We start from the raw sequence: 25,770 nt of genomic DNA, 5'->3' as shown, positions 1-25,770 counted from the left end.
ATGAACGGGGGAGGGGCAGAGAGAGAGGGAGACACAGAATCGGAAACAGGCTCCAGGCTCAGAGCCATCAGCCCAGAGCCTGACGCGGGGCTCGAACTCACGGACCGCGAGATCGTGACCTGGCTGAAGTCGGACGCTTAACCGACTGCGCCACCCAGGCGCCCCTCACATATTATTTTGAAGCCAATCTCAGACATATTTTTTTCATCCATGCATATTTCAGTAGGTATCTCTATGAGATAAGGACTTAACTTTCTTTTTTTTTTTTAATTTTTAAAAAATGTTTGTTTATTTTTGAGACAGAGTATGAGCAGGGGAGGGGCAGAGAGAGGGGGAGACACAGAATCCGAACCAGGCTCCAGGCTCTGAGATGTCAGTACAGAGCCCGAAGTGGGGCTCAAACTCACAAACCAGGAGATCATGACCTGAGCTCAAGTCAGATGCTTAACCAACTGAGCCACCCAGGTGCCTCTGGAAATTTTTTACTTCTATAATCACCTTAATATAAAATACTAAGTAGTTTTCAACAAAATGACATCACCCAATATTGAAGTTCTAGGTCCAAGAAGAGCATGGATCTCACACACACATTTAACTCCTATGCCCTGCAAAGTAACTGAATCATAGTATAGACTCCTAGCTTCACATTAAGAGATAAAATTAGGGGGATGTGCTTTATAACATGGAACTGGTAATTAAAACTTCCAAGGTTTTGCTATTTCTTCATTAGTAATATTTTGGTTAAGCACAAACTGAGTCACTCTTCAAAGTTATTTTAAGGCTTTGGGATGCTAGGCAACAAACATTTAAAAGGTAATATTTTTTCAAACCAGTATTATACACTTTGAGTACTTCTTCCCTAACACATTTCTGATTGCAAATGTCTCCTTCATACAAACAAACCCTGCCAAAATATGTTATGAATCAAATAATGAACATGGCTAATCTGCCTGTTTTATCTGTGTAGCAATATAACACAACAATGGTCTTCACCTACTCTGGAGCCTGATCACCTGAGTCCAAATTCTGACTCTACCATTTATGAGCAGTGTTACCTTGGGCTAGTAATACTCTCTATGCCTTTTCTCACCTGGAAAATGGGAATAATCATGGTTCTTAAATCATAGGATCATTTAATGACTTTTCAACACACTCAACCTCACTTAAAGTGAGGTAAAGACATATAGCCTAGAAGAAAGAGTATAGAGCTCAAATCCCACAAGTTTACTTATTGGGTAGGTGTTTATCATTTCTGAATATCTACTTCCTCTAATAAGAATAGCAGCACTTAGCCCAAAGTGTTGTTGTGAAGACTGAGTCACACAATCAATAAAATCACCTGGCATAGAGAAATCACCCAATAAATGTTAATTATTGTTATTACATAAGTGATTTTGCTACAAAATGTTCCATTTACAAAATATACGAAATATACCCAAAGCAAAGTTTAATATTCTAAAATCAGATAAAATCAAACTCTTAGCTTTCAATAAAGAAATGTGTTCTTTTACCTATTTCTAAACACATCAGGATCGAAGGCCAGGAAAACACTTGTTTGCTTACAACTAAGTTTGTGTAAGGGTACTCATGTTCCTCAGTCATGTGACGAAAATGTATTTTAATGAGATTCCTAGTTTCTTATCTCTAAAGAAATAAATGAATGCTCCTGGCGCTGCTAGTCCACTCCAAGTCTTTTTGGACCTGAGTTAAACACGTATTTAACAACACTTGCATACATTTCAAAATGAAGCACACAAGCAAAACCAACACTGAATCCTTGCTCATTGTATTTTGAAAATGTCACTACTTCCTAAAAGAAGAAATAGATCTTTCACCTTAGCCTTTATATTATAGTACTTATTCTCTATATACCAAAATAATGACCTAATAGTGTAAATAGATTATGAAAATAAAAAGTGACACATACACTTTACCAACAGGCCCCACTTTCCCAGAAAATATTAATCACTGTACCTTTAGTGGCAAGATTTCTAGATGCTGAAATTCTAGTATGGCTTTTATGTTTAAATTTTTTTCTCTCTTCTTCAATTTGCTTTTCTTGTTCACAGAATTTCTCTTCTCTATGAATTCTTTTTTGTTCTTCAGCTTTTCTTTGACATTCCTTCCAGGCTTCCAATTCTTTAGTTGCTTTCATTCGTTCATTTTCTTTCATATCTTCTATTTTTTTCCTCTCCTCTTCTTCAATCTGTAAAAATTACAATTACCAAAACTTTAAAACATGTAAAAAGCAACATTTTAAAAATAAAAACTGCATTATAATAATCTTACCTCTAAATCTTGTCATTGAATCTGCAGCAATTGTTAGTAGTGAATAAAAAATTAAAATGGGAATAGTAAATGATTTAGTATCTCCATGAACACAGGTTTTGGCTCCAGATTTACCATTAACTATTGATACCATCTTGAGCAATCATTTTCTCTAGCTTCAGTTTACTTATATGTAAAATGGGGGCAGGCATTCAATTAAATGATATCTAAGGGCTTGGTAAAAAAAAATTGTTTTTTTCTAAAAAACAAGTCACTTGTTCCAAAATTTACACACACACACACACACACACACACACACACACACACACACACACGCCTTTCTATGTATGCCAGCCTTACCTTGTCTTGGGACTGAAGTTGTGCCTACATTCACCTGAGAAACAAGGGAATAGTAAGAAAGGAAACAGGAAGGATGAACTAGGGAATTTGTCTCTGGTGGGTAGAAATGTTTGAACTTTGGATGCCGTTGCTGCCAAATATGTTTGCAGTAGCAGTTACTTGAAGCTTCCACAAGAAAAGCTAACTATCAGATGAATTTGAAAGCAGTGCATCATACAGGAGTGTGCTCTTTTTCCCTCTTATTAACATTCCTTCATATGGGCAAGAAAGAAAAAAAAAGCCTGTGAAAGCGTAACTGGTTGGTGTAAATGACTGACCATGTATCTCTGACTTTCCTATGGTTACAAAAATATCCTGACTCTATTGTCTAAAGAAGCAGTATCTAACAGAACTTTTCTCAATGATGGTAATGTTCTGTGCTATTCAATACAGCGGCCACTAGCTGTATGTGGCTAAGGAAGTACTTAAAATGTGGCTAATGTGGGGTGCCTGGGTGGCTCAGTTGGTTAGGTGACAGACTCTTGGTCTCAGCTCAGGTCATGATCTCACAGTTTTTGAGTCTGAGCCCTGAATCAAGCTTTGCAATAACGGTGCTGAGCTTACTTGGGATTCCCTCTTCTCTCTCTCTGCCCCATCCCCGACTGCACTCTCTCTCTCAATAAATAAGTAAACTCAAAAAAAGTTTTTTTAATGTGGCTAATGTGACTGAAAAACTAAATTTTTATTTAAGTTTCATTAACATAAATTTAAGTTAATTTACATTAAAAAAAATTTTTTTAACGTTTATTTTTGAGACAGAGACAGAGCATGAATGGGGGAGGGTCAGAGAGAGAGGGAGACTTAATTTACATTTAAATACTACATTTGGCACAGCTCTAGAATAACATGCTGAGATGGAGTTTCCTAGAAGCTGAATTATTTCAGAATACAGAATAAACATTCTAAGTATGAAACTGCACTGAAGAGGTGTTCTGTAATATCTCCATGACCTAATACCTTCTTCTGGAAGACTGTTATTTTCCTACTGGATCGTGGAACACTGACTTCAAAATAAATTTCACAGAGTACTGAACAGGAGTTTCCTATAGTCCGAGAATTGCACACAAGGCCTAAACTAAGCACAAAAGATGGTAATTTTTGCATGTTCTAAGTTCAGAGAGCTGCCAAAAGGTTGGGCCAGGAAGGATCTTACGTGTGGCAAAGAGCCAGCCTTTAAATGACTGACAACAGGGCATGATGACCAGTCACTGTTAGCCAGAGACAGCCACAACCTAAAAGGAGAAGATGACAACTTCACCCAGTTAAATATTATGTTTGCCTTTTTTCCTCTCCTTCCTCTCTGCCCCAACACATGGAAGAAGGGAAAAGTATGTGCAGTCAGAACGCCCTTAATCCCTCAGAATCTCTACAAGTGAAGTGAATTTTGAAAAGTTTTTAAAAACATGTAAGACTAAGCCTTAACTACCAAAAATGAGACTACCCTTATAACCAAAAGTAACAGGAAAATTATGGTATTATAGCAAAGATATAATTAAGAGAACTACATATGTATATACATATATATACATACATATAGAAATACACATACATACATATATACACATATACATTTATGATTTAATTTATAATACACTATATTTTTTAAAAAAGGCTAACTCTTCAGGGAGAAATAGGGAAGAGGAAGGGCCAAGAAAGGCTTTACAGAGCAGGTGACAGAAGGGACTAGAATGAAGAGAAAAACATGAAGAATACCACAAAGCTTACAATAAAAGGAAAAGAGAAACTAAATATATCAAAGAGAAAGACAAACAAATGTTAAACAATCCTTGAAGTTCCTTTGTTAAAAAAAATATGATATGGGAAACATACCTCTTAAAGAAAGGCTTTAATAGTAAACTACAGTAAACAGAAAAACTCAGAAGGGGACTGAAGATGGGGACATCTACATTTCTTTTTTTCCCCCTAATATGTATTTTATTTATTTATGTTTGAAAGAGAGAGAGAGAGACAGTGCATGTGAGCATGAGTGGGGGAGGGGCAGAGAGAGAGAGAGAGAGGAGAATCTGAAACAGGCTCCCTGCTGTCAGCACAGAGCTTAACTGACTGAGCCACCCAAGCGCTCCCATCTACATTTCTTTTAATTTGGAATGAATGTCTGGTTTATTAAGGCATTGTTCTTTATAAACCAATCTCTATTATGAATTACATGCAAAAATCATAAAATTAGCAAATTGAAATGAGGAAAATATTAAAATTATAATGCATCTTGATCAAATACCATTATTTCTTATTTATCATACTAAGAAATGAAAAGAGAAAAAACAATTTAATTTCATTACATGCCAAAATATCCATTGATACTAGGCATAAAAGAAAAATTTTACTTAAAAAGGACTCATATAACATCACACTTTATGGTGAAGCATTAGATATATTTCTAGCAAAGTCACTAAGCCAGCATGACTACTATTGTACTATTTTCCTAGAGATCGTAGCCTATACAATAGAATTTTAAAAACAAGAAATATAAGTACAGATTATAAGGAAATAAAATTGTCATTATTTGCAAATAATTAGATTACCTGAAAGAACCAAAATAACAAACTGACAAACTATTAGAACTATAAGGAAAGTAAGTTCAGCAAGACAATTATATACAAGATCAACTAATACAAACTCATAAAAACTAACCTTCCTACAAACTGGCAGTAAACGATTAGAAAAATACATTGGAAAAAAACATTGTATTAGTAATTGGCAAAAAAACTTTAAAAATCCTAAAAATAAGCTTAACAAAGAAGCTATTTACTAACAAAGTATTTACTAACAAAGCTATTTACTAACAAAGTAAATCCTATATGTATGTTAAATAATTTTCCTGAGGGATAAGTCCAAATAAATGGAGATAAATGCCATGTTCCTAGAGAGAAATCTCAATGTAAATATGTTGATATTCTGAAAATTAACTTATAGAGTCAACGTAGATCTAATCAAAATACCACCAAAACTTCTTAGGGAGCTTTGTAAGTAATGTAAAAATTACCTGCTTAGTTATCTCAGAGGCATGAAGGGGTTGGCAATTCCCATACACAAACATCAAGTATAAAGCTGGACAAATCTATCCAAAACAACCATTCTGGAGCACAGGAAACTAACCAAAGACAGCTTGCAAATTGAGAAGTGTTTGCTCTAGAATAAATGCTAAAGTTACAGATAAGAACAGTGGGAGGCTAGACCTGTCTGCCTGAGGTTGCTCCAGACCATCCACTGCCAGCATGAATAATGAGACTGGCAGTTCTGCCAACATAAAGCTAGCAAAAAGAATCCATCAGCTTTGTTGGCAAAAAGGGTGGACTCATTTCAGGGTGGGGCAGCAAAAACCCATGGATTTGGTGGATAAAAGTGATGGACTTCATTGTGAATAAATAGGGAAATTCTGAAGTTGGTAGAGGTCCTGGTTAGGATAAGTGCCTAACTAGTCAGAAAATTAATAGAAAGATCATGTAAATGAGAAAACCACAGAAAGTCTACGAAAAGCTTACAAGTCTGGCTAAATGGAAAGGTATGTATTTATTAGGAAGACCTGAGAAAGCCTGGCATAAAACGAAATCAAAGTGAGGTGACTGGCTGGCTCAGTTGGTACAGCAGGTGACTATGGACCTCGGGGTCGTGAGTTTGAGCCTCACATTGGGTGTAGAGATTAAAAATAAAATTAAAAAAAAAGTGAAACCAACAAAGAGTTGAAAACTGGCTCCAACTTTGAATGTATTCTAAAACCTACCCACAGACCAACCAGCAAAGGGTGGTAGCCTTTACCACCTCTGCCCATATCATTAGCTAACAATTAAGCTATGCAGACACAGGAAAGACCTCTAAGGAAGCCAGCCTAAAGAATAAGAATTAAAAAACTTAGCAGAAACATCAGCAATTGTGTACTACAAACGAGACCAGACTGATTTCACAGTTAAAGTACAGGCAAGTTACTAAAAAATAAACAGCCCTCGATAAATAAACTAACAAACAAACAAATACAACAGGACCCAGAATTTCTATAATCTATTAACTAAATGTAAAGGGTTTTTTTTTTGTTTGTTTGTTTTTTTGAGAGAGAGAGTATGCTCACCCACATGAGTGGGGGAGGGGCAGAGGGAGAGGGACACAGAGAATCTCAAGCAGGCTCCATGCCCAGAGCAGAGCTCAATGCAGGGCTCCATTCCACAACTGTGAGACCATTACCTGTGCTGAAATCAAGAGTTGGATTCTCAACTGACTGAGCCACCATAAAATGTATACTTTTCAATCAATAATATTTCAGAAAACAATTGATAAAAATTTCTCAAATTTGATGAAAACATGAATCCATAGCTCCAATAAGTTCAACAAACCAAAGTAAAATGAACACAGAGATATACCTGAATACAACTTAGTGAAACTGCTAAGTTAATACAAGAGCCAAACAAAGGAAAATCTTGAAAGCAGCAAGAATAAGACGGCTCATCATGTACAGGAAATGACAATACAAATAAGGCTAATTCCTCATTAGAAATGATGGAGGACAAAAAAAGTCAAACGCCATGGTCAAAGCACTGACAAAAAATATATAAACTATGAATTCCATGTCCAGCAAAACCACTCTTCATAAATGAAGATGAAATAAACACATTCCAAGATAAATAAAACTGAGAAGATGTGTTGTTAGCAGACCTGCCCTACGAGATATGCTAAAAAAAGTTCTTCAGCCTAAAAGGAAATGGCACCCAACACTAACACAGATCCATAAGAAGGAATGAAGAATATGGGAAATGGTAAATATGTGCATAAATATAAAAAACAATACAAATGGATAAACAAAATGTGGTATATACATAACAGACCGTTATTAAGCTTTAAAATGGAAGAAAATTCTGACACATGCTATATGTGGATAAACCTGAAGACATTATGCTAAATGAAATAAGCCAGTCACAAAAGGACAAACATGGTATGATTTCAATGACATGAGGGACCTAAAGTAGTGAAATTCATAGAAACAGAAAGGAAAATGGGTATTGCCAGGATCTGAGGGAATGGGGGAATGTGGAGTTATTATTGTTTAATGGGCACAGTGTTTCAATTTTGTAAGATTAACAAAGCTCTGGAGATGCATGGTGATGATGGGAGCACAACATTAATGTATTTAAAGCCACTGAGATTTAAAATTAATGATTAAAATAAAAATTTTAGGTTACATATATTATATTACAAAATAAATTTAAAAAGATAACGCAATTCAACATCCATTTATGATCAAAATTCTCAAAGTGGGTACAGAGGTGACATACCTCAGCATAATAAATGCCATGTACATCAAGCTCACAGCTAACAAGATACTTGACAGTGAAAAGCTGAAAGCTTTTCTTCTACAGTCAGGAACAAGACAAGGATGCACACTTTCACCACTTTTATTCAACACAGTATTAAAAGTCCTAGTCAGAGCAAGAAATAAAAGGCACCCAAATCAGAAAGGAAGAAGTCAAATTGTCACTATTTGCAACAGACATGATATTATATATAGAAAATCCTCAAGACTCCACCAAAAAACTGTTAGAATAAACAAATTCAGTAAAGTTGCAGGATACAAAACCAATGTACAAAAATCTGTTGCATTTCTGTACACTAATAATGAGCTATCAGAAAGAGAAATTAAGAAAGCATGGGGTGCCTGGGTGGCTCAGTTGGTTAAACATCTGACTTCAGGTCATGATCTTATAGTTCATGGGTTCGAGCCCCATGTCGGGCTCTATGCTGACATCTTGGAGCCTGGAGCCTGCTTCAGATTCTGTGTCTCCCTCTCTCTCTGTTCCTTCCCCATTCATACTCTGTCTCATAAAAGTAAATACTTAAAAAAAAATTTAAAGAAAGCAATCCCATTTATAATTATATCAAAAGAACAAAATACCTAAAAATAAATTGAACCAAGGAGGTAAAAGACTTGTACACTGAAAACCATTAAGACATTAATGAAAAGAAATTGGAGAAGACACAAATAAATGGAATATTCCAGGCCTATGAATTAGAAGAATTAATATTGTTCCAGTGTCCAAACCATGCAAAGCAATCTACAGAGTCAATGAAATCTCTACGAAATTCCAATGTCCTTTTTCACAAAAATTGAAAACAACAATCCTAAAATTTGTATGGAACCAAAGAAAACCCTGAATAACCAAAACAATCTTGAGAAAGAACAAAGCTGGGGCAGCAAGCCCACAGATTTCAAACTACATTACAAAGCTACAGTAATTAAAACTTACAAGTATGGTATTGGCATGGTGCCTAGGTGGCTCAGTCAGTTAAGCTATCCAACTGTTGGTCTCAGCTCAGGTCTTGATTTCAGGGTTGTGAGTTCAAGCTCCACACTGGGCTCCATGCTGGGCATGAAGCCTACTTTTTAAAAAAATAAAAGTATGGTACTGGCATAAAAACAGACACACAGATCAATGATCTAGAACAGAGAGCCCAAAAATAAACGAATGCATATACGGCCAATTAATTTATGATAAAGGAACCAAAAATATATAATGGGGAGAGAACAGTCTCTTCAATAAATGATACTGGAAAAACTGGATATCCACCACATGCAAAAGAATAAAATTAAGCCATTACCTTACACCATACACAAAATTTAATTCAAAATGGATTAAAGACTTGGATGTAGGATCTGAAACCATAAAATTCATAGAAGAAAACACAGGTAGTAAATTTCTTGATAACTTGTCATAGTGATTTTTTGGATTTGACACCAAAAGCAAAGGCAAGAAAAGCAAAAACAAACAAGCAGAATTACACCAAACTAAGAAGCTTCTGCACAGCAAAGGAAATCATCAACAAAATGAAAACAAAAATCTACTAAATGAAATATTTGCAAATTAAAATCTTATAAGGGGCAACTCAACACCAAAAGTACAAACCATCCAATTAAAAAAAGAACAGAGGATCTGAATAGACATTTTACCAAAGAAGACATACAGGTGGCCAACAGGTACATTAAAAAATGTTGAATGTCACTAAATACTAGGGAAATGCAAATGGAAACCTCAGTGAGGTATCACCTCACAGCTGTTAGAATGGCTAGTATCAAAAAAGACAAGAAATAACAAGTGTTGGTGAGGATGTGGAGAAAAGGGAACCCTTGTACACTGTCAGGAGAAATGTAAATTGGTGCAACCATTACGGAAATCAGTATAGAGATTCCTCAAAAAATTAACAATAGAAGTACCACATGATCCAGTAACTCTACTTCCAAAGAAAATGAAAACACATATTCAAAAAGATATACAATGCCCCTCCCCATCTTTACTATAGCATTAATTACAACAGCCAAGGCATGGAAACAACCTAAGTGTCTACTGCTGGGTAAATGGATAAAGAAAATATGGAATATATACACAGCAGGGTATTGTTCAGCCACAAGAAGGAATAAAATTTTGCCATTTACAACAATATGGATGAACCTTGAGGGCATTATGATAAGTGAAATAAATCAGAGAAAGACATACCATGTGATCTCACTTTTATGTGGAATCTAAAACAAACAAACAAAAAAAACCCTCAAGCTCATAGATACAGTGAACAAACTGGTGGTTACCAGCGATGGGGTGCTGGGTTAGGCAAAATGCATGAAAGGGGTCAAAAGGTATAAATTTCCAGTTATAAAACAAACAAACCATGAGGGAAAAAAAGTACTGCTGATTTATCACATTACATTGTTTAATCAAGAAAAAAGACAACACAGACTTTTTTTTGGCCTTTATTCTCTTGATTTATTTAAAAACCTAAGATTTTTTTTAAAAAGCAGTAAGTTTTTATTTAACTTTTTTTCTTCCAAGTCTTTATTTAAATTCAAGTTAGTTAACATGTAGTGTAGTATTGGTTTCAGGAGAATTTAGTGATTCATCACTTACATACAATACCCAGTGCTCATCAAAACAAGTAACCTCCTCAATGCCCATCATTCATCTAGCCCATCACCCACTAATCTCTACTCCAGCAACCCTCAGTTTGTTCTCTATAGTTAAAAATCTCTTTAAGATGGTTTGCCTCCCTGTTTTTATCTTATCGTATTTTTCCTTCCCTGCCTCTATGCTCATCTGTTTTGTTTCTTAAATTCCACATATGAGTGAAATCATATGGTATTTGTCTTCTCTGACTCATTTTGTTTAGCATAATACACTCCAGTTCCATCTACATTGTTGCAAAAGGCAGGATTTCATTCTTTTTGATTGCCAAGTAATACTCCGTTGTATATATATATATACTACATTTTCTTTATCCATTCATCTGTCAATGGACATTGGGCTCTTTCCATACTTTGGCTATTGTTGACAGTGCTGCTATAAATATGGGGGTGCATGTGCCCCTTCAAAGAAGTATTTTTGTATTCTTTGGATAAATACCTCGTAGTGCAATTGCTGGGTCGAAGGGCAGTTCTAGATTTAACAAAAAGCAATAATTTTTAAAGTACAGTAATATGTACTGTTGAGTTATAACAAATACATATACCTAAATGGCAAAGCAGACCAAAGAGAGGGGGAGATAACAGAGTTTTATTTGAACAAACTTGCTATATTTTACTGGAATAGAATCAGTGCTTACTTGAAGTAGATTGTTAGAAGTTAAAGGTGCATATAGCAACCACTGAAAAGTTTTACAACTATATATACATACATGTATATATATATACATATATATACATGTGTGTGTATATATATATATATATATATATGTAATAAAGGAGCTCTAGTTCCAGTTTTGACATGCAGAAAGCTTAGAAGTTGTTACTCCAATCCTTACAACAACAAAAGAAAGATGGACAAAGTGAAAAACAACTAGTTTTCTTGGACTCCTTAGAGAAGTGAGTTGCAGGGCAAACTGTTAGCCTGAAATCTGGACAGACAGGTGTATCCAAAACACACAAAGATGTAATTGCCTGTAGCAAAAATAACTAGAGCTATAAACTAGTAGGAACACTTAAATGGGTCATTTTGACAAAATACTAGAACTGAAGGGTGGACTAGCAGGACTACTGATAAAGTGTTTGAGGCCACAGTCTTGAGAAGTGCCCCTATATTTTTGTGGGCTTCACCTTCAGAAACCACATTAGGCTACATTGATGAAGCTCTGAATATTAACTTTGTGTCTCTGGCAGAGGGAGGGGAAGAATAATCATTGTGGATTACAGAAATACCCAGAGCACTCTCCTTAACAAAGATCTACTAGCCAGAGTAAAGGACCTTGCCAGAGCGGAAGTCCCGTACCTCTGCTGGGAAAGAAAATCCCTCCCACTTCAGTCTTCTCCAGCTTTCCTGTCCCACTTATGGGGAGAAGGAAATAGTCAGTAGTCAAGGATTCAAGAAAATTAGACCAGGAACAGTGCAGTCAAGGAAGGGAATAGGAGGCAGTGGGAAAAAGCTGTCTCACTGGAGGAAAACTTGAAAGATCACAGCTCCAAGATACAGGCCCATGGAAAAAGTGATATTTAACTGAAAGTCTATGAATGCTTCTCTTCCCTTATAAATTTACTACCATACCTAGGGGGTTCCAGGATAATGAGAGTAGATTATATAAGAGAGAGTCTTATGATAAAAACTCTCACAGAAGAGGAATAGAAGCCCAAAGTCAAAGGGGGAGTTCAAAAAAAAACAAAACAGACACCAGACGCCTCTGATACCAACAGCTACAGCTAACATTAAACATAGCCTAAATCCCAGCCACATTAAAATAAATCAGCCTAATAACCTGTTTCTACTACCTGATATAACATGTCTAGCTTTCAATACAAAATTGCAAGGCATGCCAAAGGCGTGTATATTTACATACATATTTAATGTTATATATGTTACAAAGTTCCCATTTGACTAGCCTTCAAATTCACGGGAACAAAACTAAAAGAATTGATGAAGAAAAATTACTTCTCAAATCAGATTTGGACTAATGGAAATGAGTTAATATATTTTTATATCCTACCCTTTATGTTTTCCTTTCTGCTCAGTAATAATCTTGTTCATTTCTGATAACAGCTTTTACAAACAGTTTCCTTTTTAGAGATGCTAAGTGCATTCTGCTACTTCCATCTCAAGACTTTGCTGTTGAGAAGATTAAGTACCATCTAACAATTTCAGTTCTTTCCATTTTTCTCTCAACAAAAGTATTTTTGCTTCCACACTCTCTTCTTTCCAAGGCTAACAAATATCCTAATGGGTATAATGAATGAATGAATGAATGAATGAATGAATGAATGAATTTTAACCACACTTCTGGAAAAGATGAAAAAGTTTGAAGTAAACAAAAAAATGGACATGTATGATTGCTGAAAGTGTACTTCTATACAGATGTTGTGAATCTGGGATACACTTACACAAAAAGGATGTAGGTCAGCACATCTGACAAAATGTACACATAAGAAAAGCAGTGTCAGAGATACTGTCTTTTCTGATGACTACCTGTTAATAGCTAAAGTTAATTTCTCATATGCTTAGAAATTTGGTAGATTTACACAGAAAATTAGTAAATTATTATTACAGAAAAAAGAAATTAAAGGTAGAAAAAGTAATCATCAGAAGGTAAGTGTTGCTCCTTTTTAAAAAAAGGTTTTCTTATTATGAAAAAATATGCATTTATTATGGTGAGAACACAGAAAATACAAAAGAAAAAAGAAAAAAGAAAAAAAATTACTAGTGATGTCACTATTTTCTATTCATTTTCTATTTTCTATTCATTTTTTAATTATAAAAATAAGATTTTATATAATGATCTTTTCAAACTGCCAAATAACACACAGATATGCTACAATAATAACTGAAGTGAAAAAGCCAATCTTTAAATCAAATAGAATTGCAAAGGCCCCAGAATAGCCAAAATATCTTGAAAAAAAAAAACCTGGGGGGCTCATACTTTCTGACGACTATAAACAACAAAATGAAAAATAACAAGTTTTGGCAAGGATGTAGAAAAATTGGAATCATCACATATTGCTGAAGAGAATGCCAAATGGTACAGTCATTATGGAAAATTGTTTGGTGGCTCCTCAAAAAGTTAAATGTCCCAGCAATTCTACTCCTAGGTATATACACAAAAGAATTGAGAACAGGTACTCAAAAAAATAATTATAAGTGAACGTTCATAGCAGTGCTATTTACGATAGCTAAAAGGTGAAAAGAACTTAAATTTCCACCAATTGATGAACAAAGAAACAAACTGTGGTATATCCATACAACGGAGTATCGTTCAGCTATAAAAATGAATGAAGGTCTCACTTATTTTACAAAATGAATGAGGGACACCTGGGTGGCTCAGTCGGTTGAGTGTCCGACTTCAGCTCAGGTCATGATCTCACAGTCTGTGAGTTCAAGCTCTGAGTCAGGCTCTGTGCTGACAGCTCAGAGCCTGGAGCCTGTTTCCGATTCTGTGTCTCCCTCTCTCTCTGCCCCCTGCCCTGCTCATGCTCTGTCTCTCTCAAAAAGTAAATAAACATTAAAATAAATAAATAAATAAATGAACTCAAAAACATTATGCTAAGTGAAAAAAGGCAGATACCAAAGGTCATATATTGTATGTGAAATGTCCGGAATAGACAAATCCATAGAGACAGAAGGTAGATAAAGACTACAGAGGAGGATAGAAAAGTGAGTGACTGCTAATGGGTATGGGGTTCCTTTCTGAAGCGATGAAAATGTTCTGGAACTACATAGTCATGATGGTTGCATAACTTGTGATTAAGCTAAAAGCCATAGAATTGTATACTTTATTTTTTTAATACTTTTATTTACTTATTTATTTTAATTTTTCTTTTACATTTATTTATTTTTGAGAGAGAGACAGAGCGTGAGCAGGGGAGGGGCAGAGAGAGAGGGAGACTCAGAATGTGAAGCACGCTCCAGGCTCTGAGCTGTCAGCACAGAGCCCTATGTGGGGCTCGAGCTCACAAACCATGAGATCATGACCTGAACCAAAGTCAGACACTTAACCGGCTGAGCCACCCAGGAGCCCCCAGAATTGTACACCTTAAGAGTGAACTGTACAGTGTATGAAGGAAATCTCAAAACTGTTATTTTTAAAAAAGGAGTAAGTGTAGGGCAAATGATGGGATAAGAGAGGAAAAGACCAACCAAAAATAAAGGTTCTGCTTACCAATATCTGAAAGAATTAAAAATGGAGGAAAGGGGAATGGGTAGGTTTCAAAGATACATTTTAAATTAAAATGGCATTGAGGACCAAATCAAAACCACCATGAGATACCATCTCACACCCATTAGGATGGCTACTACCAAGACAAAAAGTCATAAAAGAGTTAAAGAATATTCATTAGCTCAAGTATATTTTCTGACCACAATGGCATGAAAGTAGAAATCAGTATCAAGGAAAACAAAAATTAACCAATATGTGGAGATTACACATTACTCCTGAACAACAAATGGGTCAGAGAAGAAATCAAAAGGGAAATCAAAACATATATTGGAACAAATGAAAATGGAAACACAAAATACCAAAATTTATAGGATGAAGCAAAAACAATTTTAAAAGGGAAATTTATAGTAATAAACTCCTACCTTAAGAAAAAAGAAGGATCTCAAATAAACAACCTAACTTTACACCTTAAAGAATTAGAAAAAGCAGAATAAATTAAACCCAAAATTAGTAGAAGCAAAAAAATAATAAATATCAGAGCATAAAGAAATGCAGTAAGGCCTAGAATGATAATAGAAAAGATCAGTGAAACTAAGAGCTGGTTTTTTGAAAAGAAAAATAAAATTGAAAACTATTAAGCTAAACTAAGGTAAAAGGAGAGAAGACTCAAAAAATAAAATCAGAAATAAAAGAGGACACATCACAACTGACAACACAGAAATACTAAGGATCATAAAAAAGTAAAATGAATAATTATATGATAACAAAGTAGAAAACCTAAAAAAATGGATAAATTTATAGAAATGTACAACCTACAAGACTGAATCATGAAGACAAAACCTAAACAAACCAGTTATAGGAGAATGAATCAGTCATCAAAAACCTCCCAACAAAGAAAACTCCAGGATCAGATGGCTTCAGTAGTAAATTCCACCCAACATTTAGAAAAGGATACATACACATCATTTTTGAAAACCTTCTAAAAAAGTGAAGGGGGGAACACTCCCAGACTCATTTTATTAGGCCAGCACTACCCACATACCAGTCAAATAAGAACACTACATGAAAAGAATACCATAGGCCAATATCCCTGATGAATATAGATGCAAAAATTCTCAACAAAATATTAGCAAACCAAATTCCAGAGTACATTGAAAGGATTATACACCATGACCAAATGAGATTCATTCCTGGGATGCAGGATGGTTTAACATATGCAAATCAATCAATGTCATACATCAGTTTAACAAAATCAAGGATTAAAATCATTTGGTCATCTCAATAGATGTAGAAAAGCGTTTAGCAAAATTCAACATCCTTCCATGATAAAAACTTTCAACAAATTAGATCTATATGGAACATAGCTCAAAATGAGGGCCATATATGACAAACCCATAGCTGACATCATACTCAATAGTGCAAAGTCAAAAGCTTTTCCTCTAAGATAAGGAACAAGACAAGAATGTCCACTATCACCACCTCTACTCAACATAGTACTGAAGTCCCAGCCAGAGCCATTAGGCAAAAAAAAAAAAAAAAAAAAAAAAAAAAAAAGTAAGAAAAGCCATCCAAATTGGAAAGGAAGATATAAAAGTATCTAGATTTGCAGGTGACATACAGAGAAAACTCTAAGAACTCCAAAAAAGAAGAAAAAAAAACAAAACACCCTGTTAGAACTAATAAATGAATCCAGTACAGCTGCAAGGCACAAAGTCCATATAAAAAAAAATCAGTTACATTCCTATACTAACAACAAACTATCAGAAAGAGAAAATAAGAAGAAATCTCATTTACAACAGCATAAAAAAGAATAAAATACTTAGGAACAAATTTAACCAAAGAGGTGTAATATCTATACAATGACAACTACAAAATGCTGCTGAAAGAAATTGAAGACACAAATAAATCTTGAAGGATTGGAAGAATATTGTTAAAATGGCCATGCTACCCAAAGTGATCTACAGATTCATTACAACCCCTATCATAATTCCAATAGCATTTTTCACATCAATAGAAAAAACAATCCTAACATTTGTATGGAATCAAAAAAGATTCTAATTAGTTAAAGCAATCTTCGGCAAGAAGAAAAGCTGGAGTGTCACACTTACTAATTTTAAACTATATTACAAAGCTAGAGTAATCAAAACAGTATGGTATTACCATTAAAACAGACATATAGATCAATGAAACAAAATAGAGAGCCCAGAAACAAACCTATGCATGTATGATCACCTAATTTTTAACAAAAGCACTAAAAATGTACAAAGACGCAAAGATAGTCTGTTCAGTAAATGGTGCTAGAAAAAAATGGATATTCACATGCAAAAGAATGAAACTGGAACCCTACCTTACACCACACACAAAAACGAACTCAAAATGGATTAAAGACTTGAATGTAAGATCCAAAACCTAAAACTCCTAGACGAAAATATAGGTGATAAGCATCTCGACATTGATTTGGAAATGGTTTTTTAGATTTGACACCAAAAGCAAAGGCAACAAAAGCAAAAATAAGGTGGGACTACATCTTAAGAGCTTTTGCACAGCAAAAGAGAACACCAACAATATAAAAAAGTAATGTACTGAATGGGAGAAATATATGTAAACCACAGGGCCAATAAGGGATTAATATGCAAAATACAGAAGACTCATAACTCAATAGCAAGAAAATAAATTAAAAACTTTTAAATGTACCAAGGACGTGACTAGTCATTTTTCAAAAGAAGATACACAAATGACTAACAGGTATATATATTCAATGGAAATGAAGTCACTATCTCCAGGAGATGTCTACACTACCACGTTTAGTGAAGCATTATTCAAGATAGCCAAGATATAGAAACAATCTTCCGAATCCATTAATGGATGAATGGATTGAAATGTGATATATGTATATATACACACATGCACATTCATTCTGTTCATTATACACACACATTCATTCTGTTCGTTATACACACACACATATATATACATACTATGCATGTTATATATAACATATATACTGCATGGTATCATTTATACATCAAATTAAAAAAAAAATTGAACTCACAGAAACAGAATAGAAAGAATGGTGGTTGCCAGGGGCTAAGAGGCAGGGTAAATGGGGAGGAGTTGATGATAGGGTACAAATTTTCAGCTATAAGTGCTGAGATCTAATGTAAGGATAACTATATGAAGTGATATATGTGTTAATTAACTTCACTAAGGGATTCCTTTCACAATGTATATGTATAGCTAATGTTCACATTATATACTTTAAATATATTAGAATTTTGTCAATTACACCTCAGTAAAATTAAAAAAAAAAAAGAAGCTTAAAAATAAAGCAAAAGCCACCATGGTACACTTTGAAGGAGAAACAAACAAAACAAAGTGTATTTGGTCTGTAAAACTTGTCAATAAGAAATATCAAAGACAGGGGTGCCTGGATGGCTGAGTCAGTTGAGCGTCCAACTTTGGCTCAGGTCATAATCTCGCAGTCTGTGAGTTCAAGCCCTACATAGAGCTCTGTGCTTACAGCTTGGAGCCTGGAGTCTCCCTGTCTCTCTGCCCCTCCCCTGCTCACACTCTCTCTTTCTCTCTCAAAATTAAATGAACATTTAAAAAATTTAGGAAAAAAAAAAAAAGAAATATCAAAGACAGAAAAGGTGAAAAATAAAATTCAAAAGGAATAGTGATACAAAGACTGGGTATATGAACAGCATAATTGTCTTATGATGGCAATAACTGTTAATAACAAATAAGGTAAGACAATGAAGACTTCACATATAAAGAGTTGGTCAAAGGAGTTAGAACAGGAGTTACCAAAAGCACAGAGCGCTAAAGATGGGTTTATAGGGAAAATGCTAATTATGTAAAAGGAAGAAACAGGATTATGAGAAAATCAATAGGGCTAACAGGGTACTGACATATACTGAAAGGAAAGAAGATGCAGAAGAAGGAGGGGCTGGGGGATACAAAAAATGCTAGGAACATTAAAATTACTAATAAAAAATAGAATAAAAAATGGCCAAGTAGTTCCTTGCGGTATTTTTGTACATTGTACACTCTTCCAATAAACAGCGTATGTGGTTTCACAGATAAGAATTTTTTTTAACATTATTTTAGATAGAGAGGCACAAGTGAGCAGGAGACAGGGACAGATGGAGGGATGGAGGGATGGAGGGAGAGGGAGAGAGAGAGAGAGAGAGAGAGAGAGAGAGGGAGGGAGGGAGAGAGGGAGAGAGAGAATCCCAAGCAGATTCTGTGCTGTCAGCACAGAGCCTGACACGGGGCTCAATCCCCGGGCCCCAGGATTATTACCTGAGCTGAAATCAACCCCCACAGATAAGAACTTTTTAAGGCACTATAGTATAATCTAGACAACTCCAGAAAGCAACTCATACTTCATCTGCATGATTAGGCAAAATTTGTTTCACAGGTTGAGATTTCTGGGTTTTATCTTTAAGAAAAAGAAGAAAGCACCTCAAAATTGATCTACCTAGGTTAAAAGTTCAGAGGACAAAAGTCAAGTAGTACTTACCCTGAAGTAGAAAACAAAAGGAAAACTCAAAAGAGAACAGGGCAATCTATAAAACAAATAGTAAATAAGATAGGAAATCTAGGCAATAGCAGTCAACACTGTCCAACAGAGCATGTTTCAGATTAGTTTGGCATCTGTATTCCAAACTTTCATTAATCACCTCAAAACCTATAACTCTGCCTCAATCTCTTTCCCTCTTGCCTCCTTCATCCTGAGGGGAGAAAAAAAAAAGGATTCTTTTAACTATCTGTGTACTTAAGAATTTTCCAAATACTTAGTTATTCCTTAGTCCTGCCCTCTAGTGTCAAAAGATAAAATACCCCACAGGGCAACTGGGTAGATCAGTCGCTTAAGCATCAGACTCTTGATTTTGGCTCAGATCTCATAGTTGATGACATCAAGCCCCGAGTTGGGGGTCTGCGCTGACAGTGTGGAGCCTACTTGAGATCCTCTCCCTGTCTCTCTGCCCCTTCCACTTCTCTCTCTCTCCTTCTCTCTCTCTCCTCCCCCTGACTCTTTGTCTCTCCAAAGTAAATAAATATTTAAAAAATATATCCTGCTATTACTTAAGAGTAATTTTTTCACTGGTTCACCTTCATCCCACCCATTCCATCATCATCAATTCCCTGCTTTGGTTGTATTATCAACCTTTCCTTTACTGGCCTCTTATTCAACATGTAAATATGTTCAAAGTCTTTCTATCTTAAAAATACAAAAGTTCTGCCTCCACACTACAAGCACTTCACACTCAATAGCCAGAATGAACTTTTCCAAAATACAAACCCTATTAACTTGATATTCTTGCTGAAAATTGCTAAAGAGTGCCCCATTACCTTCAGGAAAATTTTCAAAATATTAAGATTTTATTTCTGACCAACAAATGTTCCCTCACTGTGCCACTTTCTGTCATGTGCTTATTCAAGCTGTCTGTAATTTTTCCATTTATTCTCCAGGTACCTGTGACTCATTCTCCAGTATTGGGCACAAACAACACTGCCTCATATTTCCTGCCCATACTCTCAGACTGAGATACCAGTCTTTTGTCAGTGTTCTCTTTTTATCCTCCCATGACCTCTCATGCATCCTCTGGTGCAATCTGTTTTTCTCGCCTGTCACTTTCTCTGTACCATGAGTAAACTGAAAGTGAAGACTGACTTGTTCAACTCTGTAGCAACACCTTTCACAGTATTCAACAAATGACTATAAAGTGAACAAATGATAGATCAGCAGCAAAGAAAGCGAAGAGCTGATTCTGTAAAATTAGTTTGAAGCAACAAAGACTTCATGATTCATGTGAACAGGTGTCAAACTGATTATCATTTCTAATATCACTTTAAATTTTTTTTTTTAACGTTTATTTACTTTTAAGACAGAGAGAGACAGAGGATGAACGGGGGAGGGTCAGAGAGAGAGAGGGAGACACAGAATCTGAAACAGGCTCCAGGCTCTGAGCTGTCAGCACAGAACCTGACGCGGGGCTCGAACTCACCAGCCGTGAGATCATGACGTGAGCCGAAGTCGGACGCTTAACCGACTGAGCCACCCAGGCACCCCCTAATATCACTTTATAACATCTAAAGCAATTGTTTTATGGGTTTACAAGGGAGCCAACAAAACAGCCTGTCTTCCACTGGGCCTTGTTATATGCCGATGTAGATCATCAGCCTAGGATAAAATAGACACAAAGAAAATGCAGTGCTAAAGATGATGCAGACAGATGGAATCAGAGCCTTGAATGAACTACATGTGATCACTGCTTTATCACTGAACTTGCAAAGTGGCCCCAAATTCCTCCCATCCTATATGCATGCCCCTTTACAATGTGATTTAATCCCTCTTTCCTAGAAGAGGTGTAGTCTTTCTCCAGCCCTTGAATCTGAGCTTGCGATATGACATATTTTGGCTAATGAAACATTAGTAAATATGATACAGCAAAAGCTTTAAAAGTGCTTATTCAAGCTTACCTTCCAGGCAAGGTTTCAGACACTTGAGCGAGGCCATTCTAGAATATCCAGCCATAACAAATCCAGCCCCAAACCACAAAAAATGCCTCACCAACATACAGAATGTTGAGAAATAAGTATTTGTGCCTTTAAGTCGCTAAATTTTGGATAGTTTATTACACAGTGTTATTGACTGGATGTTTCTGTGTCCCCAAATTAATCTGTGGAAGACTTAATCCCCAGGGTAGCTATATTTGGAAAACAGGCCTTTGATGAAGTAATTAAGGTTAAATGAGGTCATAAGGGTGGGGCCGGAAAGAACAGGATTAGTGTCCTAGTAAGAGGAGACACCTGATTTCTTTCCTTGTCTCTCTCTCTGTCTCTTTCTCTCTCTCTCTCTCTCTGCCAACTGCAAACCAGAATAGACTCCTCACCCAAAACTGACTTTGCTGGACCTCAATCTGACTTCGAGACTCCAGAACTGTTACAACTGTCTGTTGTTTAAGCCTTCCAATCTGTGGTATTTTGTTATGGTAGCCCAACCAGACTAATACAGCACAGTGAACTGACATTATAATGAGTCTTAGCACCAGCCCTGCTAATTATTTAAAAAAAAAAATTTTTTTTAACATTTATTTATTTTTGAGACAGAGAGAGACAGAGCATGAACGGGGGAGGGTCAGAGAGAGAGGGAGACACAGAATCTGAAACAGGCTCCAGGCTCTGAGCAGTCAGCACAGAGCCCGACACGGGGCTCGAACACACATACGGCAAGATCGTGACCTGAGCCGAAGTCGGACGCTTAACCGACTGAGCCACCCAGGCGCCCCAGTTATTTTTAAAAGATTACTACTAAAAACTGTTCTTTTTTGAGATGTAATTCAAATTTTAAGTTAAGTTTTTGGTTTAAGCTAATAACATGTTGCCTTTTGTTGTTGTATCTCTTCATCTACTCTTACTGAACCATGAAAGTTCTTTTCTGAATGTCTAACATCAGACAGAGTAAAAAAAAAATCTGTGTCTATCCATCAAACTAGAATGTTGCTACTGTCACAGGGTATTAGAGCAAGGTATTCACATTAATTAATTCAAATATTTGAGTACCTACTATTTAACTTGGCAATGGCTATAATAAGGAAGAAAGAAAACATAATCCCAACTCTGAATTCTATTGAAGGAAAGAAACAAACAACATGGACAGTTTGGAGTAAAGGCTATAGACTTACCATAGGTTCTATCCACTTTAACATAATCTACAGCTTCACATTTTATACACTAACACCCCTAAAACCATCTTTCCAAATACCAAAGTCAGGCTTTCAGATATCGGTATACTAATAACTTCGAGACATAACATGGTGGTACTGCCAGGTTTATTATTTTACCAATACAGAAGAATGCATACCATTATTTAACTATTTTATTAGTTCAGTAAATATTTGTCCGTTACCACAAATTTTATATTATTTTGCTTTTATTTTTTAAAATTCAGGAAAATGATAAAATCAAAAGGCTGATAGCAGCAATAACACAATAAAGAAAAGATGGAACTCAAATATACTGAAAGCAGGAATCTTTGGTCAGCTGACCATGTGTTCAATTTTCAAGTAAAAGACAAAGTATACAAATAACCATAGGCGCATGCACACACGTGCTCTCTCTATATATATGTATACACACACACATATATATAAAGTCAAGTAGAAGTAATGAAACAAGTGGAGAAACCTTTGGAATTATGAACTGTTCATTATGAATAAAATAGTAGTAATCCAAATACAAAAGAAGAGACTTGGATCCACAGAGCTCTTCATGAAATGTTAGTTATAGATTCCTTAATCATTTCAAGATGTCAACATGAGAATAGAGATAAGAAATTACTTGTAAAGGGGTGCTTGAGTGGCTCAGTTGGTTGTGCATCGGACTTTGGCTCAGGTCATGATCTCACCGTTCATGCGTTCATGGGTTCGAGCCCCTTGTCGGGCTCTGTGCTAACAGCTGGTCAGAGCCTGGAGACTGCTTCAGATTCTGTGTCTCCTTTTATCTCTGCCCCTCCCCCATTCATGCTCTGTCTCTGTTTCTCAAAAATAAATGTAAAAAAAATTTTTTTAATAAAAAAAAATTACATGTTAAAATTAGTCAGAATAGGTAAATCTATAAAGACAGAAAGTGGATTACTGGTTGCCTGGAGCTGGAGTGGGTGGGAGGAATGGTGAGTGACTCCTAGTGGGCACACGGTTTCTTTTTGAGGTGATAAAAATGTCCTAAAATTGATTGTGGTGATAGTTGCACATCTCTAAATATACAACAAACTAATAAATTATAAGCTTTACATGAGTGAATTGTATGGTATGTGAATTATATCTCAAAAAATATATTGCTGATTAAAAGCTTTAACTTGAAAGCCCCAACAGTTAAAAAAAGATACTAATATGTCAATATTTAGTGTTTAACTAGGCTCTTTTTTTAATTTTTTTAAGTTTATGTATTTATTTTGAGAGAGCAGTGGGGAAGGAGCGAGAGAGAGGAAAAGAGAGAGAATCCCAAGCAGGCTCCCCATTGACAGCAGAGTCCAGAGCCTGATGCAAGGCTTGAACTCAGAAACTGTGCAATCATGACCTGAGCCAAAACCAAGAGTCGGACCAACTGAGCCACTCAGGCACCTCAAGACTCTTCTTGTTTTAAATAATCATGTCCATTATTTCAAGATTTAAAAATAAGTAAAACACTTCTATCATACAACCTTACCATTTTTTTACTACCTTGGAAAAAGAACATTCTTCCTGAAACAAGTAAATCTATTGTTCAATCTTTATATCCTCCATTTTCATATAGATTTTCAGGAACACATGTAAGTGTAGATAGCCTACATAACATAATAAGTCCTATAACCAAAGCATGAACAAAGACTTGAGGAAGTACAGTGATTGTAATAAATTATCCTTACACAGTTTACTATTATCTCTTTAATTAGAGGACTTTCCTATCAATCTGCAACTTACCTGCATCATAACATTTAGTGCATATTTTTGATCTTCTCGCCTTGCTGCAGCTTTTGCTTCTGTAGCTTCTTTTGCTCTTTCTTGTGCTTGTAAAATAGATTTTTCCCTTATTCTTTGCATCATCTCTTTGTCAACTAAAACATAAGAAATATCATTAAATTAGGATTATGATGAATGATTTATTTAGGAAAAAACTGTCTGACATACTGATCCAAGATGAGATTTTGGGAGGGACCCAACTTCACATGGAAAAATGAAAACATTTTTCAATATTAAACTGGCCAAGAAGCTAACATTAAAAGGCAAGCAAGCAACTGTAACAGCAATAAATTACTACAGAGGGAGATAATGATGGGGCGTGGGGGAGGAGGATGAGAGAAAGTAGGAACAATAGAAAAGGTGAATAAGATGGGAACGATGAGGATGGGGAGAGGGACATAAAAGGGAGATAAAGGGTAATTAAATGAGAGAGGGAAAGAGGTGCAGAGAGGGGGAGGGGACAGGATGGAGGGAAATGTACACATTTATCCCCCTCCCTCTCTGTCAAGAAACCAGGACTATTTGCTTATAAACCTAATCACAATAAATATCACATGAGGTCTCCTACAAGAGGAGGGTTTTTTTTTGTGATATACTAACATGTGCTTCTTCATTAATGCATTAAATAATATATAACAAGTGTAATAAATACTCTCAAAGTATTTTAATGAGTATAAAAGATAAAGGTACTTGTGATATAAATGTATTTGTGATATTTGTATTTTTGATACAATTGTTGTCTGTTGCCTACATTCATAGTTGAAGGGAATGCTAAATTTCAGTGGAGGTTCAATTGAATTAGGGGCAATCCTCTCTCTCTGCAAAGAGAGCTTTGCTACTATTCTTCCTTTCTAATCTTATATTTTAATAAACTTTTGCCTGTTGTTCCAAAAAAAAGTATGGAATTAAAAAAAATTTTAAGTCTACTTACTTATTGGGGGGATGGAGACAGGGAGGGGGAGAAGGGGAGAGGGGGAGAAGGGGAGAGGGGGAGAAGGGGAGAGGGGGAGAAGGGGAGAAGGGGAGAGGGGGAGAAGGGGAGAGGGGGAGAAGGGGAGAGGGGGAGAAGGGGAGAGGGGGAGAGGGGGAGAAGGGGAGAGGGGGAGAGGGGGAGAAGGGGAGAGGGGGAGAAGGGGAGAGGGGGAGAGGGGGAGAGGGGGAGAGGGGGAGAGGGGGAGAGGGGGAGAGGGGGAGAGGGGGAGAGGGGGAGAAGAGAGGGGGCAGAGAAGGGGCAGAGAAGGGGGGAGAGAGGGGGAGGGAGGAGGAGGGGGAGAATCCCAAGCAGGCTCCACATTATCAGTGCAGAGCCCAGCATGGGGCTCTAAACCATGAACTGTGAGATCATGACTTGAGCCAAAATGATGACAAATCAGATTTTTAACTGACTGAGCCACCCAGTCTCCCCTGGAATTTTAACTTTGAAAGAAACTGTCTTAAAAAGGAAAAAAAAAAAAAAAAGCATGGCATTTTT

At 36.0% G+C, this 25,770-nt stretch overlaps 1 protein-coding gene across 4 annotated transcripts in view; it reads right to left on the bottom strand.

The window, feature by feature from the left end:
* The window catches only part of DNAAF4 (dynein axonemal assembly factor 4), a 69,473-nt gene that overhangs the window by 41,240 nt on the left and 2,463 nt on the right, over nt 1-25,770 (bottom strand). For all 4 annotated transcript variants that reach the window (XM_015537451.2, XM_007081871.3, XM_007081870.3 and 1 more), the window contains exons 3-4: nt 24,261-24,394; nt 1,975-2,206 (exon numbers count right to left, since the gene is read on the bottom strand). In XM_015537451.2, the coding sequence (XP_015392937.1) occupies nt 1,975-2,206; nt 24,261-24,394 (366 nt within the window). The remainder of the gene's footprint in view (nt 1-1,974; nt 2,207-24,260; nt 24,395-25,770) is intronic.

This window comes from Panthera tigris, chromosome B3 (assembly GCF_018350195.1).
Source record: "Panthera tigris isolate Pti1 chromosome B3, P.tigris_Pti1_mat1.1, whole genome shotgun sequence".
NCBI lineage: Eukaryota > Metazoa > Chordata > Mammalia > Carnivora > Felidae > Panthera > Panthera tigris.
The sequence above is the reverse complement of the archived record's forward strand: the minus strand, read 5'-3'. Positions and strand labels throughout refer to the sequence as shown.